Source organism: Cetorhinus maximus, chromosome 5, assembly GCF_964194155.1.
Source record: "Cetorhinus maximus chromosome 5, sCetMax3.hap1.1, whole genome shotgun sequence".
NCBI lineage: Eukaryota > Metazoa > Chordata > Chondrichthyes > Lamniformes > Cetorhinidae > Cetorhinus > Cetorhinus maximus.
In genome coordinates this window covers 37,825,363-37,838,613 of record NC_135883.1, presented here as the reverse complement: position 1 = coordinate 37,838,613, position 13,251 = coordinate 37,825,363, and the positions used below count along the sequence as shown (strand labels likewise).

The 13,251-nt window shown below is 42.3% G+C and overlaps 1 protein-coding gene across 2 annotated transcripts in view; it reads left to right on the top strand.

Moving 5' to 3' along the window:
• The first annotated feature begins 924 nt into the window (after positions 1-924).
• Positions 925-13,251, top strand: part of spast (spastin) — a 64,630-nt gene continuing 52,303 nt past the window's right edge. For both annotated transcript variants that reach the window (XM_078541746.1, XM_078541745.1), the window contains exons 1-2: positions 925-1,310; positions 6,459-6,542. In XM_078541746.1, coding sequence (XP_078397872.1) covers positions 989-1,310; positions 6,459-6,542 — 406 coding nt within the window. In that variant the 5' untranslated portion in view covers positions 925-988. The remainder of the gene's footprint in view (positions 1,311-6,458; positions 6,543-13,251) is intronic.

Below are 13,251 nucleotides of genomic sequence, written 5' to 3'. Positions count from 1 at the left end.
AGCATCGGGGAAGGGGTTTACAGTTTCACATCAGAGCTGGAAATGTCAGATGTGCAATTGGTCTGGAACGGCTGACCGATCCCAGAGCCTCATTTACTTGAGTAATAGGCAGGAAAGGCTACGCTCTGGTTCATAGACAGCGCAAGGTCCGATTTTGGAAATGAGCAGTGACATAAGAACATAAGAAATAGGAACAGGAGTAGACCATTTGGCCCCTTGAGCCTGCTCCGCCATTCAATAAGATCATGGCCGATCTGCTTGTTATTCGAATACCACATTCTCATCTAGAACTGATGATGCTGAATGCAAGTAGAAAACTTTCTGCACAATAACAGCTTGTGTGTACATAGCACCTTAAATGTACTAAAATGTTCAAAGAACGTGGTTATTGGTGTAATTGAAAAAAGCTGATATATAAATGCAAGTTTTTATTTTCTTTTACCTATTCCTCTTTAGGTATTCACACACTCTGCTTCATATTTATTTCTCTTCATTCTGCTTCATGCTAATAATACATCTGCTATTTAATCATCACTGCTCTTCACTCAAGCACTCCAGCTCCTTCTGTTTCTTTTCCTGCGTGTTTGATCTCCTTTTTTCTCTACTCATTTTTAACAATTTGCTGGTCTGTAATCTCTTTCACTCCTGAGGCAGGGTCTTTGCCCGTCTGTTTCTCCACAGATGCTACCTCAGTATTTCCAGTTCTGGCCAATGGTTTGTTTTTATTTCATAAGAGGAGACAGCAAGTGCTTTGATTGGACTAGGAGCTTTCCGAGCAGCGTTTCAGGATCCCGATTGGTTAATTCCCACACCTGGAACAGTGGAGTACAGAGCTTCCATAGGACGACGCAGAAGCCAGTTGGCGTATGCACATTCTGATTGGATGAAGCCTCTGCACCTCGCCTATCTGATTGGTGGGTAGCTGGACAATGCGGGAGTGGTATCAGTGCATGCGCGGTGTGTGTGATGGCAGAGAGAGGGCGGGTGGATGAATTCTCCGGGTGGACGAGGCAGAAAGAAGAAGGCACCGGCCCGAGCTCCGCCCGACGGCAGCAGCGACAGACTCTCGCTCCACAAGCGGAATCTTTACTACTTCGCCTACCCTCTGGTCGCTGTCTTCAGCTTCCTGCGCTTCCTGGCCTTCCATCTCTGGCTCTTTTTCGCCTACGTCTGCCAGCGCCTGGCCGAGATGGCATCGCGCAAGACAACCCCGTCCGTGGTCACGGCCGAGCCCGAGCAGATCCGCCAGTCGCACAAATTGGCCTTCGATTATATCTCTACCGCTCTCAAGATCGACGAGGACGACAAAGGTGAGCGAGGCTCCGCCTCACTAAAACGGGTCGGGTCTGAAGGGAGGGAGGCTTTTGTTGGACGATTGCAAGGGCTGTTGGGTCAGCGCCCTGCCCCTCTAATCCAGGTGAGGAACTGACAGGACAATGTTGTTTTATTCGCAGTGTAAGTGCATTGTAACAGCCTAGCATGGTAATGTAGCTATATTGTTTTCTAATGTATTCTGTTAGAATGTTGAATTTGTATGATTCACGATGCCTTATAATGTAGTACAAGCATTATATCACATTGCATCACATTGCAATGTAGTTGTGTTACTACATTTCATAATGCAGAACATGCATTAAAATGTTACATTGTAGTGCGTGTGTTACCATATTATGATGTTGCCCTGTAATGTAATACACGCCTTACCGTGTCACAATGTTGCACTGTAGTGGATGCATTACTATGTCATGTGGCATTGCAGTGGCCCAGCTTTTGCGATCAGCAGTGACTTAAGTGGTGGTGTTTGCCACTGACCTCAAAGAAAGTGGCCCACAAAGATCTGGTGAATTCTGTGATGCTGATATCCCCTATTACAACATTGGTTTCATTCTGGGGCCAGCTGTAGTGGATCTCTGACACCCAGGAATAGCAGGCTGAGTCGGCAACCAGATTGAAGAATTTTCAAAGCAAAAAGCATTGATTCACTTTTTAATAATTTTACAGTGAGTAAAGAGTTGAACATATGCACAGGATTAAGGTAGAAGTTGAAATATTATAATTTTTAAAGCTTATTTTAAAATCTATGTAATGGAGCAAATGACACTTCAGACTTCTAAAATAATTTGTCAGGGACAGGGAGGTTGTTCAGCAATAATTATGACACAGTTACACTTGCTGCAACAAGATTCTATGATTTAATATTTTCAGTGGTTTTATAGCAAGAATAATGCATAAAAAAGTGAGGTTCATGTGAAATCAATGATTTCTGTGTTAATTGTGCCTGAGAAGGCTGTGCAGAAGCAGGATATCTCTGACAGCAGCATCTGTGTTTCACTGTGTATGTGTGGATGCCAGAAGTTGCTGTCATTTTCAGAGTAATGACAGTGAATCCTGACAGTTTTGCAGTCATTTAAATTGCAAATCCAGGATTTACTATATTGTTGGGTTGCAATAATGTAGTGTATGCAGTACTGTGTCACGGCAAGGCATTTTAATGTAGTATATGTTTTACTATGTCACTGGCACTGTAATGTATGCATTACGTTCTCACTACATGGCACAATAGTGCAGTACATCTATCTGTGGATTGCATTGTAATGTAGTATATGCATTACTGTGTCACTGCATCATAGTGTGCTGCATGCATTACCATATTGGTGTTACTTCATAATGCACATGCATTGCTATGTCAGTCTTGTATTGCAATATATGCATGCATTTCTATGTCGCTGCATTGCATTATAATGTACCACACGCATTACTATGCTGCTGTGGTACATAGCAGTGTATACTTCTACATTACAGTGTTGCTGCATTGAGCTGTAATGTGCATGTGTTGGTTAGTGTTGTATGCCATTGTAATTTGTTACTGTGCCACTGTTGTGGTGTAGTGCATGCGTCACTGTTTCTGTGTTGTGGTGTGGTGCATTTATCACATGTAGTGCAGGAATCTACTTGATGCAATGTTATGCAAGTTGCACCAGATAATTAAATAGTATGTTGTGATAAAACAATATTGTCTGGCAGCTGTAGTGTACAAAATCTCACAATGCACTGAATTAAATTCAAGTCATCTCAGTGACCCCTTTCCTCCAGTTCTCGATGCCTCATTGCAGGCCACAGCAGATCAAAAGTGTCCAAACATTTGGCACACAAATGCCTATTCTCTCAAAGTTTACAAAGGAAAATGAAGTGAGGTGCTGAAAACTGGAGTTTAATTTGCTGGACTGTGCAATTATGTACACTAGAGCTGTCAGTCTATATTGTTTTAAAGCATACTATTTAGATATCTGGTACAATTTGCATAACATCACATTACAACAGTGACTAAACGTTGAAGAACTTAAAGACTTTCTTAGTTGTAAAGTGTTTTAGAATGTCCTGAGTTTGTGAAAAACTATTGCTGCTAACGTGTCGACGCATGCTTTAGCTGTGAAAGTAGATAGCCCAGGATGCTGACTTTCTGTGCCTCAGCTTTGTGCCTTCTACGTTGTCTCCCAGTGCAATGGTATGTTTCCTAAATGGCTCCACCTAGTAAGCAGGGCAAGACCTGATAAAAGCTGACAAGGTTGAGTTTAATTTTTTTTGTGTGTGGCAGCTCACTATACTATGCAACTGGACAAGCATTGTATTGTAATTATTGGACAGTACTTAATCCCTCAGCTAACGCCAGAAACAGATGACCTGCTCATTTATCTCATTGCTGTTTGCAGGATCCTGCTGCGCGCAACTTGTCTACTGCATTTCCCTACATTACAATAGTGACTAGGCTTCAAAAGTACTTGATTGGCCTTACAGCGATTTAAGCTGAGGTTGTGCAAGATGCTATAGCGATGGAAGTCCTTTCCATTACCCATGTTTTGTGGTAACTAAATACATGATTGCTGTAATTGGTAAGTTGAAGAACAGGACAAGGTGATGATGATGATAGAGGAGCTGATATTCATTGGTCTCTACTGGCCCACAGGCATAGTATCAGGGTAATTGCACCAGATCTTAGACCACACTACAATCTAGTTATATATTAAATTATCCACATGCGCTTCCTGTCGAGATTTTCTGTTATATGTTATTATCCTACATTTATTATGGAAACAGCTTGAGTAAACTTTGAATGTTATAACATTTCTTCTGCTGGTGCCACAACAGGTCAGAAGATGCAGTTAAAGAACAAGACGTTTACAGAAGTATTTTCTATTATCAGTGTTGACATAGGAATTTATAACGGAAGTAGGAAAACATTTTAGATGGAAATGAGGAAGGCTATTGAGGTCACAGCACAGATTCAATAGGATGCTGTGTGTTTTGAGAATATAAATACGAAGAAATATTTGAAAAATTGATTTAATATTTTGTTGGAACATTGCAGATTATGATATGATGGAAGTGTTTGAAATTGAGGATGGACAGGGTAGATAGAATAATTATTTCCTGTAGTTGAGGGGATCAGAGATTTAGAAGAGGGAAGAAACAACCTCTTCACTCAGATTTCTGAGGCTCTGGAATTGACTTTGAGGGTGTGTGGTTGAGACAGAGACAGAAACTATGTCAACATTCAATGTTAGATTGGATAGGTAAATGAAGGAACAGGAATTTGGAGGCATATGGGGATTAGGGTGTAGAAATGTGCTTGGAGCTATTTGCTTTTGGAGGGTAATGCTGAGATGGAACGCCTGGGCCAAATGATGAGTTTCCCAGTTGGAACTGTGTAAATGGAAGGGCCACGTTACATCTGAATAAACTGTTTGAGCTATCCCCTGTCATCTAATCCTACTTCAGTTTGTATTCCGCCAACACCATTCTGTTCCAGACTCCCAAGAGCTTGTCCACCATCTACAAGACATGGGCAGAAGTGTGATGGAATACTTTTCACTTGCAACTCCAACAACGGTCGAAGCTCGACACCACCCAGGATAAAGCAACCTGCATGATTGGTACCCCATCCACCACATTAAATATTCACTTCCTCTACCACCAGCTGCACAGTAGCTACTGTGTGCATTGTCTACAAGATGCACTGCAACAACTCGCCAATGCTCCTTCGATAGCCCCTCCAAACCCACTCACCTTCCAAGTCATACATCATCCTAATTTAGAAATATATCATTCCTTCACTGTCCTGGATCCTCCCAAATCCTGGAACTTCCACCTAATAGTGCTGCATGAGTACTTTTGCCACATGGACTGCAGTGATTCAAGAAGGCAGTTCACCACCACCTTCTGGAGGGCAATTAGGGATGGGAAATAAATGGTGGCCTTGCCAGTGATGTGCACGTTCCATGAGCGAATTTAAAAAACTTACCCTGAAGATTGCACTTTGTCTTGACTTTGGCTGCAACTCCCTCGGAGATTGACCAGCATGTTGTCTAATTCATTGAAGCTGACTCCATTGGGACTTCCGTGTTCAGAGCTGTAATCAGAGTACAAGCTGGAGCATTTAGAGGCTCAACCTCCTTAAACCACACCATTTATATTGACATTAGTTGCATCTAAATAGGCTTTGTTTTAAACACTGCCCATGTTGCAACACTGCAAAATTGTGTGGCTGAGGGAGGAATATAGATTGAAAATTAAAAAAAAAAATTCACATGTACATGTAGAATTTTAAAGTAGCTTGAAGTGCCTTTTTCTTTCCTTCCTTTCTCTCCCTTCTTTCCTCTTCCCTCCAGTTTGTTTGCATCTTGATATTTTACACTTGCTCTGCAGTCAATTGTTGGGCATGTATTTTTCTTGTACATACCATGGAGTAATACGGGCCGCATGCAACATTGTGTTCCCATTGTTTTATGTACATCTGAACCAGCAGATATTAAGGGAACTTGTGTGTTTTGATGTATCCACCAATGAGGCAATAGTACTTTTCAAATCTCAAGGCCCATGAAATTTGAATAAGATGCAGGTGCCTGGGCTTCATAGGCTGATTTGAGAGGATTGTGGGAATTGTAGTTTGGTTAGCATGTCTACTTGTGTGCACTCTTTCATTAAAAGTACATAAAGATTAACACAATTGATGATGGCTGCATCAGGTCTCTGTTGCTTTTAGCAGCTTCTTGGCACCAGTTGGGTAATGTGTGCATGTACTCATGTGTTTGTTGTGAGTGATGCCTCAATTTCTCCTTTTCCATCACTTTTGCACCAAAAGTACTTGGCCTTAGTTTGTGTAGCCCTGAGTGCATGCTGCAGGTGGAACCTGAGTTTGACTAGGCACTGCAAGTAACTGTACAAATGGTTTACTTTTCGCTGTTCAAATAGCACAAGGCACAGAAATGTTGCATGCCCACTGTTACACTTCACTGAAATGCTGGTGACAGCACTGGTTGGTAGATGCAAAAAGCAGCAGATTGCCTTGAATCCTTAAAGGGCTAAGGTAAATTTAACACTACTATTTTGAGTCATGTTGGGGCACTGTACTGTCTCAGTTTGTGGGCGATGATTGTAATTCTGTTCTTTTGTTTGAACAGGACAGAAGGAAAAAGCTGTGGAGTGGTACAAGAAGGGGATTGCAGAACTGGAGCATGGTATTGCAATCCAGATATCTGGATCAGGTAAGGCATGTGCATTAACAAATGCTAATCTGTTGCTGTAAAGAATGAGGCTGCAGAGAAAATGGAAATGTTTTGCATTCTCCAACCGGGTAGCTTGGGAGGAGGTCAGGAAGGATTCACAGGAGCAGGGAAGTAAAAATTGGAGGGGGAATAGATAGTTTGTGAATGACAGGCTGTGGGGAAGAGCTTGTCACAAGAGGTCTGACTTAAAGATTTATCAAACAGAATTTCCCTTTCATAAAAATGTATTGATTTTACCCAATCATATTAAACCTGCCCTATTAAAGCACCCCTAATAATTAGTTTTTAGTATTTTGTCTACCAGTGATGTTAGGAAGGCTGGTCTATAGTTCCCTGTATGTGTGTTCCCTCCCTCATTTCTTGAACAGTGGGCTTCGTTTGCTACCTTCCAATCTGCAGAAACAATTCTAATTCAAATTCTAGGCAATTCTGGAAGATAAAACTGATCCATTATCTCTGTAGCAGCCTCTTTAAAACCCTTAGGATGTAGGCCATCAGGCCCAGGGGATTTTTAGACCCATTAGTTTCTCCAGCATTATTTCTTTGCTAAATACTAAATTCTTAAGTTCCTCAATTTGCCTAGACCCTTGGCTCCCCATTAATTCTGGAATGTTTTATGTGTCTTCCACTATGAAGACAAAAGCAAGCTGTTTGTTTAACGTTTCTGCCGTTTTCCTTATGTCCCATTATAGTTTCAGCTGCCACTACCTGTAAGAGACTCAAGTTTACTCTTGCCAATCTCTTCCTTTTTACTTTTGAAAGTTTTACATACTATTTTTATGTCTCTAGCTGGTGGACTCACATACCCTATTTTCACTTTATCAATTTCTTGGCCATCCTTTGTTGAATTCTAAAATCCTCCTAGTCCTCAGGATTACTATTTTTTTCACAACATTATAAGCCTCTTCCTTTGATTTAATGCTTATTTTAACTTATTAGCCATGGTTGGACCACTCCCGTGGGATTTTTATTCCTTAAGAGAATGTATAATCATGGAATGAATATTCATTGAAAATTACGAATTGTTTAAGTGCTAGCCATTGTTTATCTGCCAGCACATGTTTTAATCTTAAAATAAAAGCAAAAAACTGTGGATGCTGGAAATCCAAAACAAAAACAAAAATACCTGGAAAAACTCAGCAGGTCTGGCAGCATCTGTGGATAGGAGCACAGTTAACGTTTCAAGTCCGAATGACCCTTTAATAGAACTAAGTAAAAATAGAAGAGAGGTGAAATATAATCTGGTTTTGGGGGCGGGGGGGGGGGACAAGAAGAGCTGGATAGAGGGCCAGTGATAGGTGGAGATAACCAAAAGATGTCACAGACAAACTTGTTCCCCAATCTGTCTTTCCCAACTCAGCCCTCATTCTCATGTTGTTGGCTTTGTTTGGATTTAAGACCCTAGTTTTAGCCTTAACTAAATCCTTTTCAAACTCAGCATAAAATCCATGATATAATGATCGTTCTCACCTGGAGTCTTCCTTACTACAAAGTTATTCATTAACTCTTCTCATTGCACAATAGAGTAAATCCTCATTTAATGCTGTAGTTGAGTTCATGAAAAGTACAGCTTTAAATGAAACAACGTTAAGTGAATCAGATTTTCCCATTCTAACCAATGTAAAAGTTGTACTTAGATTCTGAAGGACCTTTCCCGTTGGGAAAAGCCGTTAAAGCTTTATATCCTGTAAGTTAAAATACTTTACATTGCTAAATTCCTATACTCATAAATGAGATTTAACTTATAGAAATAAAATAAATTAAAAAATATAAGAGAAATACGCTGACTCTTTCTACTTGCCTCTGGCTTTCCATCTCTCCCAACCTCTAACTCGCCGCTGGAGAAGTGGCAAGGGGAAGGGTTGGCAGTGAAAGGGATGGTCAGCAGCTTGTATTCCTTTGAGTATAGAAGATTGAGCTGATCTAACTGAGGTGTTTAAGACAATATAAGGAGTTGATAGTTTTTATCTACCCTATTCCCTTTGTTGGGGGAAGTACAGAAAAGGGGGCTTAATGTTAAAATTAGAACAAGGTTGTGGAAAGCTGGAATTCTCCCCAAAATATTCTCCTCAAAAAAGCAGGGGCTCAATTGAAAATTTCAAAACTAAACTTTGTTAGATTTTTATTGGGTAAGGATAACTAAGGGTTGCAGAACCAAAGCAGGGGAAGGTAGAGGAAGATGCAGGTAAAGCGTGAAAAAATGGAATGGTGGAACATGGTCGAGGGTGGTTGAGGGACCACCCCTGTTCCTATGATTGTAAATTAACTTGAGAAGTGATTGAGCCATCTGATCTATTCTCTCTTTCTGAGTATCTGGTTATGGCAAAGATGCATTCCAGAGCAGTCTTTCCTTGCAGAACTACTCTCTGCTGCAGTTATTCACTGCTGTGGATATGGGAACACAGTAACTGAAGTAGGTCATCCAACCCCTCGAGCCTATTCCATTCCATTCAATCAGACCATTGCTGATCTGTATTCTAGCTCTGCTTTAGATCCATATTTTTTGATGACCTTATTTAATAAAAATCTATCCTGCTCAGGTTTGAAAGCTTTAATTGACCTGTCATTAAAGTTTTGGGGGAAAGAATTCCATATTTCCACTTGCTTTTGAGAAAAAAATGGCCCTTGATAGCTCTATGATATTTACTAATCACAAAGGGCTGCAGTCACGGCAAAATACTGCAAACTAAGTTTTGCCTAAAATAGACTTCTCACAAACTATATTTTTGCTAGCAAGGACTTTAAAGGCAAGAATACAAAGTACATAGTGTCTAGTGTTCATGGTTTTTAAGAGTTTGTTTCGAGGATTTGCTGTTTTCATTGAGTAAGTAATGAAATATTTGCCCCTAAGGAACTGTCGAACATAAGGAAGGAAAGAACTTGCATCTATACAGTGCCTATCACAATGTTAGGATACCCTAAAGCACTCTGAAACCTTTGAAGCACTTCTGAAGTGTAATCACTGTTGTTCTCTTCCACTCCAGCACCATTACCACTGGTATGATCCACTTTGAGGATCTTCTTCAGTCCTCTCCCATTTCTCATCTACATGTTCCCTCTCAGCAACATCATCCAAAAATACAATATCAGGCACCATATGTATGCTGATGACACCCAGATTTACTTTCTCAATCCCTCCACTGTCTCTGATTTGTTATGCTGCTTGCCTGACATCCAATCCTGAGGTTTTTTAAAATTCATTCATGGGCCGTGGGTGTTGCTGGCTAGGCCAGCATTTATTGCCCATCCCTAACTGCCCTTGAGAAAGTGGTGGTGAGCTGCCCCTTGAACTGCTGCAGTCCATGTGGTGTAGGTACACCCACAGTGCTGTTAGGGAGGGCATTCCAGGATTTTGACCTAGCGACAGTGAAGGAACAGCGATATATTTCCAAGTCAGGATGGTGAGTGACATGGAGAAGAACTTCCAGGCAGTGGCGTTCCCATGTATCTGCTGCCCTTGTCCTTCTGGGTGATAGCGGTTGCGGGTTTGGAAGGTGCTATCTAAGGAACCTCGATGTGTTTCTGCCTGATGGTATACAATACTGCCTCTGTGCATCAGTGTGGAGAGAGTGAATGTTTGTGGATGGGGTGCCGGTCAAGCAGGCTGCTTTGTCCTGGGTGGTGTCAAGCTTGAGTGTTGTTGGAGCTGCACTCATTCAGGCAAGTGGGGAATATTCCATCACGCTCCTGACCTGTGCCTTGTAGATGGTGGACAGGCTTTGGGAGTCGAGAGTGAGCAGATATTTCCTCCAACTAAATATTGGGAAGACGAAAGACATTGTCTTTAGCCTCACCGAAAACTCTGGTTTCTTGCCACTCATTTCACTCCTTCCTCAGGCCAATGCCTCAGGTTGAATCAGATTGTTCACAATATTGTCATCCTATTTGACCTTGAACTGAGCTTCTGACCTCTTTTCCTCTTCACTAAGACTGTCTACTTTTATCTCTCTCATATGCCTGTCTTTGCCCTACCTCAGCTCATTGGCTGTTAAAACCTCATCCATGTCTTTGTTATCTCTGGACTGCTAGACTGCTCCAACGCTCTCCTGGCTGATCTTCCGTAAACTTGAGCTCGTCCAAAGCTCTCCTACCTGTATCCTAACTTGCACAGTCTGGTTCACCCAGCATCCCTGTGCTTGCTGACCTACATTGAGTATTGGTCCAGCAATATTTTGATTTTAAAATTCGCATTCTTATGTCAAATGCCTCCATGGCCTCGTCGCCACCCCGCCACCCCCAAACCCATCACTGATCAGCCAAGGCCATACAACCCTCTGCGTTCCTATAATGCAGGCCTCATGCATACCCCAATGTTTATTACTCCAATATTGGTGGTTACCCTTCAGCTGTCTGAGTCCGAAGCTTTGGAATCCCCCCCCCCCCCCCAACCCCTTAAGCTGCCTCTCTCTCTGTATGCGCCACCCACCCCTCCCCTTGTCGCCTTCTTTTAGGACATTTCTTAACACCTACTTCTTCCTGTTGTCCTGTGTGGCTCAGTGTTAAATTAAAACCATTATTCCCTTTCACCCGGCTCATTTCCCTGGTATGACCCTCACCTCCGCTTCGTGTCCAGGCACAGACTTGAATGGACATCTGACTTGGATGTTCGCCACTACATCTGGCTGGACCACATAAAACCTTATTGGGTCCTCTCAAAACCACTCATTATTCCAGGATCACCCTGGATTGGAAGTATAACTGAAATAAAACCAAAATATGTTGGAAAAACTCAGCAGGTTAGGCAGCATCTGTGGAGAGGACCAGAGTTAACATTTCAGGTTGATGACTTTTCATCAGAACTGAAGAAAGATATGAAGCCAATGGAAGGAGGGCAGGGGAGACTTAAAAAGATTTCATGATGCAACAGCTGAAGAGAATTGTAATGGATGTGGTAAAGAAACAAAGGTTGTGTCCAAATGAGGTGTGAATAGCTACATAAAGACCACCTGAATGTAACATGGAGGGATAAAGAAAGAAATAAAACAAGACCAACCCAGCAAAACAAGGAGAAAAATACACATTGAGTATGGAGGCAGAGGTTATGATCTAAAGTTGTTGAATTCGATGTTTAGTCCAGAAGGCTGGAGAGTGCTAAGTTGGAAGATAAGCTGCTATTTCTCGAGTTTGTGTTGATCTTCACTGGAACACTGTAGTAGGCGATGGACAGAAAGGGAAGCAAGGTGGAGAATTAAAATGGCAAGCAACCAGAAGTTCACGGTCATGCTTGAGGACTGAACGGAGGTGTTCCACAAAGTGGTCACCCCCAGTGTCCAGGAGACCACTTTGTGAGTAGTGAATACAGTATACTAAATTGAAAGCACAAGTAAATCACTGTTTCACTTGGAAGGAGTGTTTGGGGCCTTGGATGGTGAAAAGGGAGGATGTGAAAGTTTTGCATCTCCTATGCTTGCACAGAAAGGTGATGTGGGGAAGGGAAGGGGTGCTAGGGATGACTGAGGAGTGGCCTAGGATGTCGCGGAGAGATGGGTTCCTACAGAATGCTGAAAGGGAGGGCAGGGGAAGACGTGTTTAGTGATCCCTGCTTCTTTTCTCTAATGCAAGCTGCTCTTCCCATGTCCTCCACTCTTGCCTCTGACAACAAGTATGAGGAACTCGACCTTCGGATGGTTTCATTCTTACAATCAGCTGCCTCTGCTGCTTCCCTCCTTTCTTCTAGCCCACGGGACCAAACTTCCTCTAAGTTCCCCTCCTGCCTCAGCCCTGAATTTGCATCTTTCTATAGTTTATTTGCTCTTTCCCCTCATGCCCTCTCTGAGCTCATCTTATCCCACCTCCTTATGAAACCCACCTCCTACTCCCTCAACCACATTCCCATTGAACTGCTGACCACCCAACTTCCCCTCCTGGCTCTGGTGTTAGCTGATATATTCCAACATGTTTCTGGCTGGGCTCTGTAAACTTGTCATGTCTGTGCCCTAACTTCCACCCCTGAACTTGTTGACTGATATTGGTTAAGCAAAGCCTCTGTTTTAAAATTCTCATCCTTGTTTTCAAATCTCTCTGTGGCACTGCTTCTCCCTATCACTGTAGGCTCCTTCAACCAAAGACCCTCCAAGATATCTGTCCTTCTCCAATTGCCCTTGAGCATCCCCAGTTTTAGCCTCTGTGCCGTTGACAGCAGTGCCTTAAGCTGACAAGCCTGTAGGCTCTAGAGTTTCCTCCATCTGCCTTTCTACCCCTCTCTCCTCCTTTTAAGGTGCTCCTATCTCTTTGATTAATCTTTTGATCATCCATCTTGATATCTCCTTATGTGACTTGGTGTAAACCTTTATTTGATAGTGTTCCTGTGAAGTGACTTGATCATTTTACTGCTTTGGAGGCACTATATAAATACAAGTTATTGTTGCAGACCCTCCTTGAATTTATGGCCCTCCCTTTCTCTGCAGCCTTCCGAGGGTCTGCACCAGTGTGATTGGAAGGCTTATGCTCCTAAGGCTTGAGAGCTGGGCTGACAGGTGTGTGACTCCTGGTGGGGACACCCAAAGCCAGACAGGTTGAAAACTGGAGCCAAACTAAAAGCCAGTCCTCCTGGTAGAGAGGGTGCGTGTTGGGCTCATTACTGTCCATGTAAAATGCCTTTTGATATCAAAACACCTTGGACAAGATAGGCCTATTGGAGACTTCCCAATATAAACATTAATGCCTGGAATTACTGCTTAGAATGCAA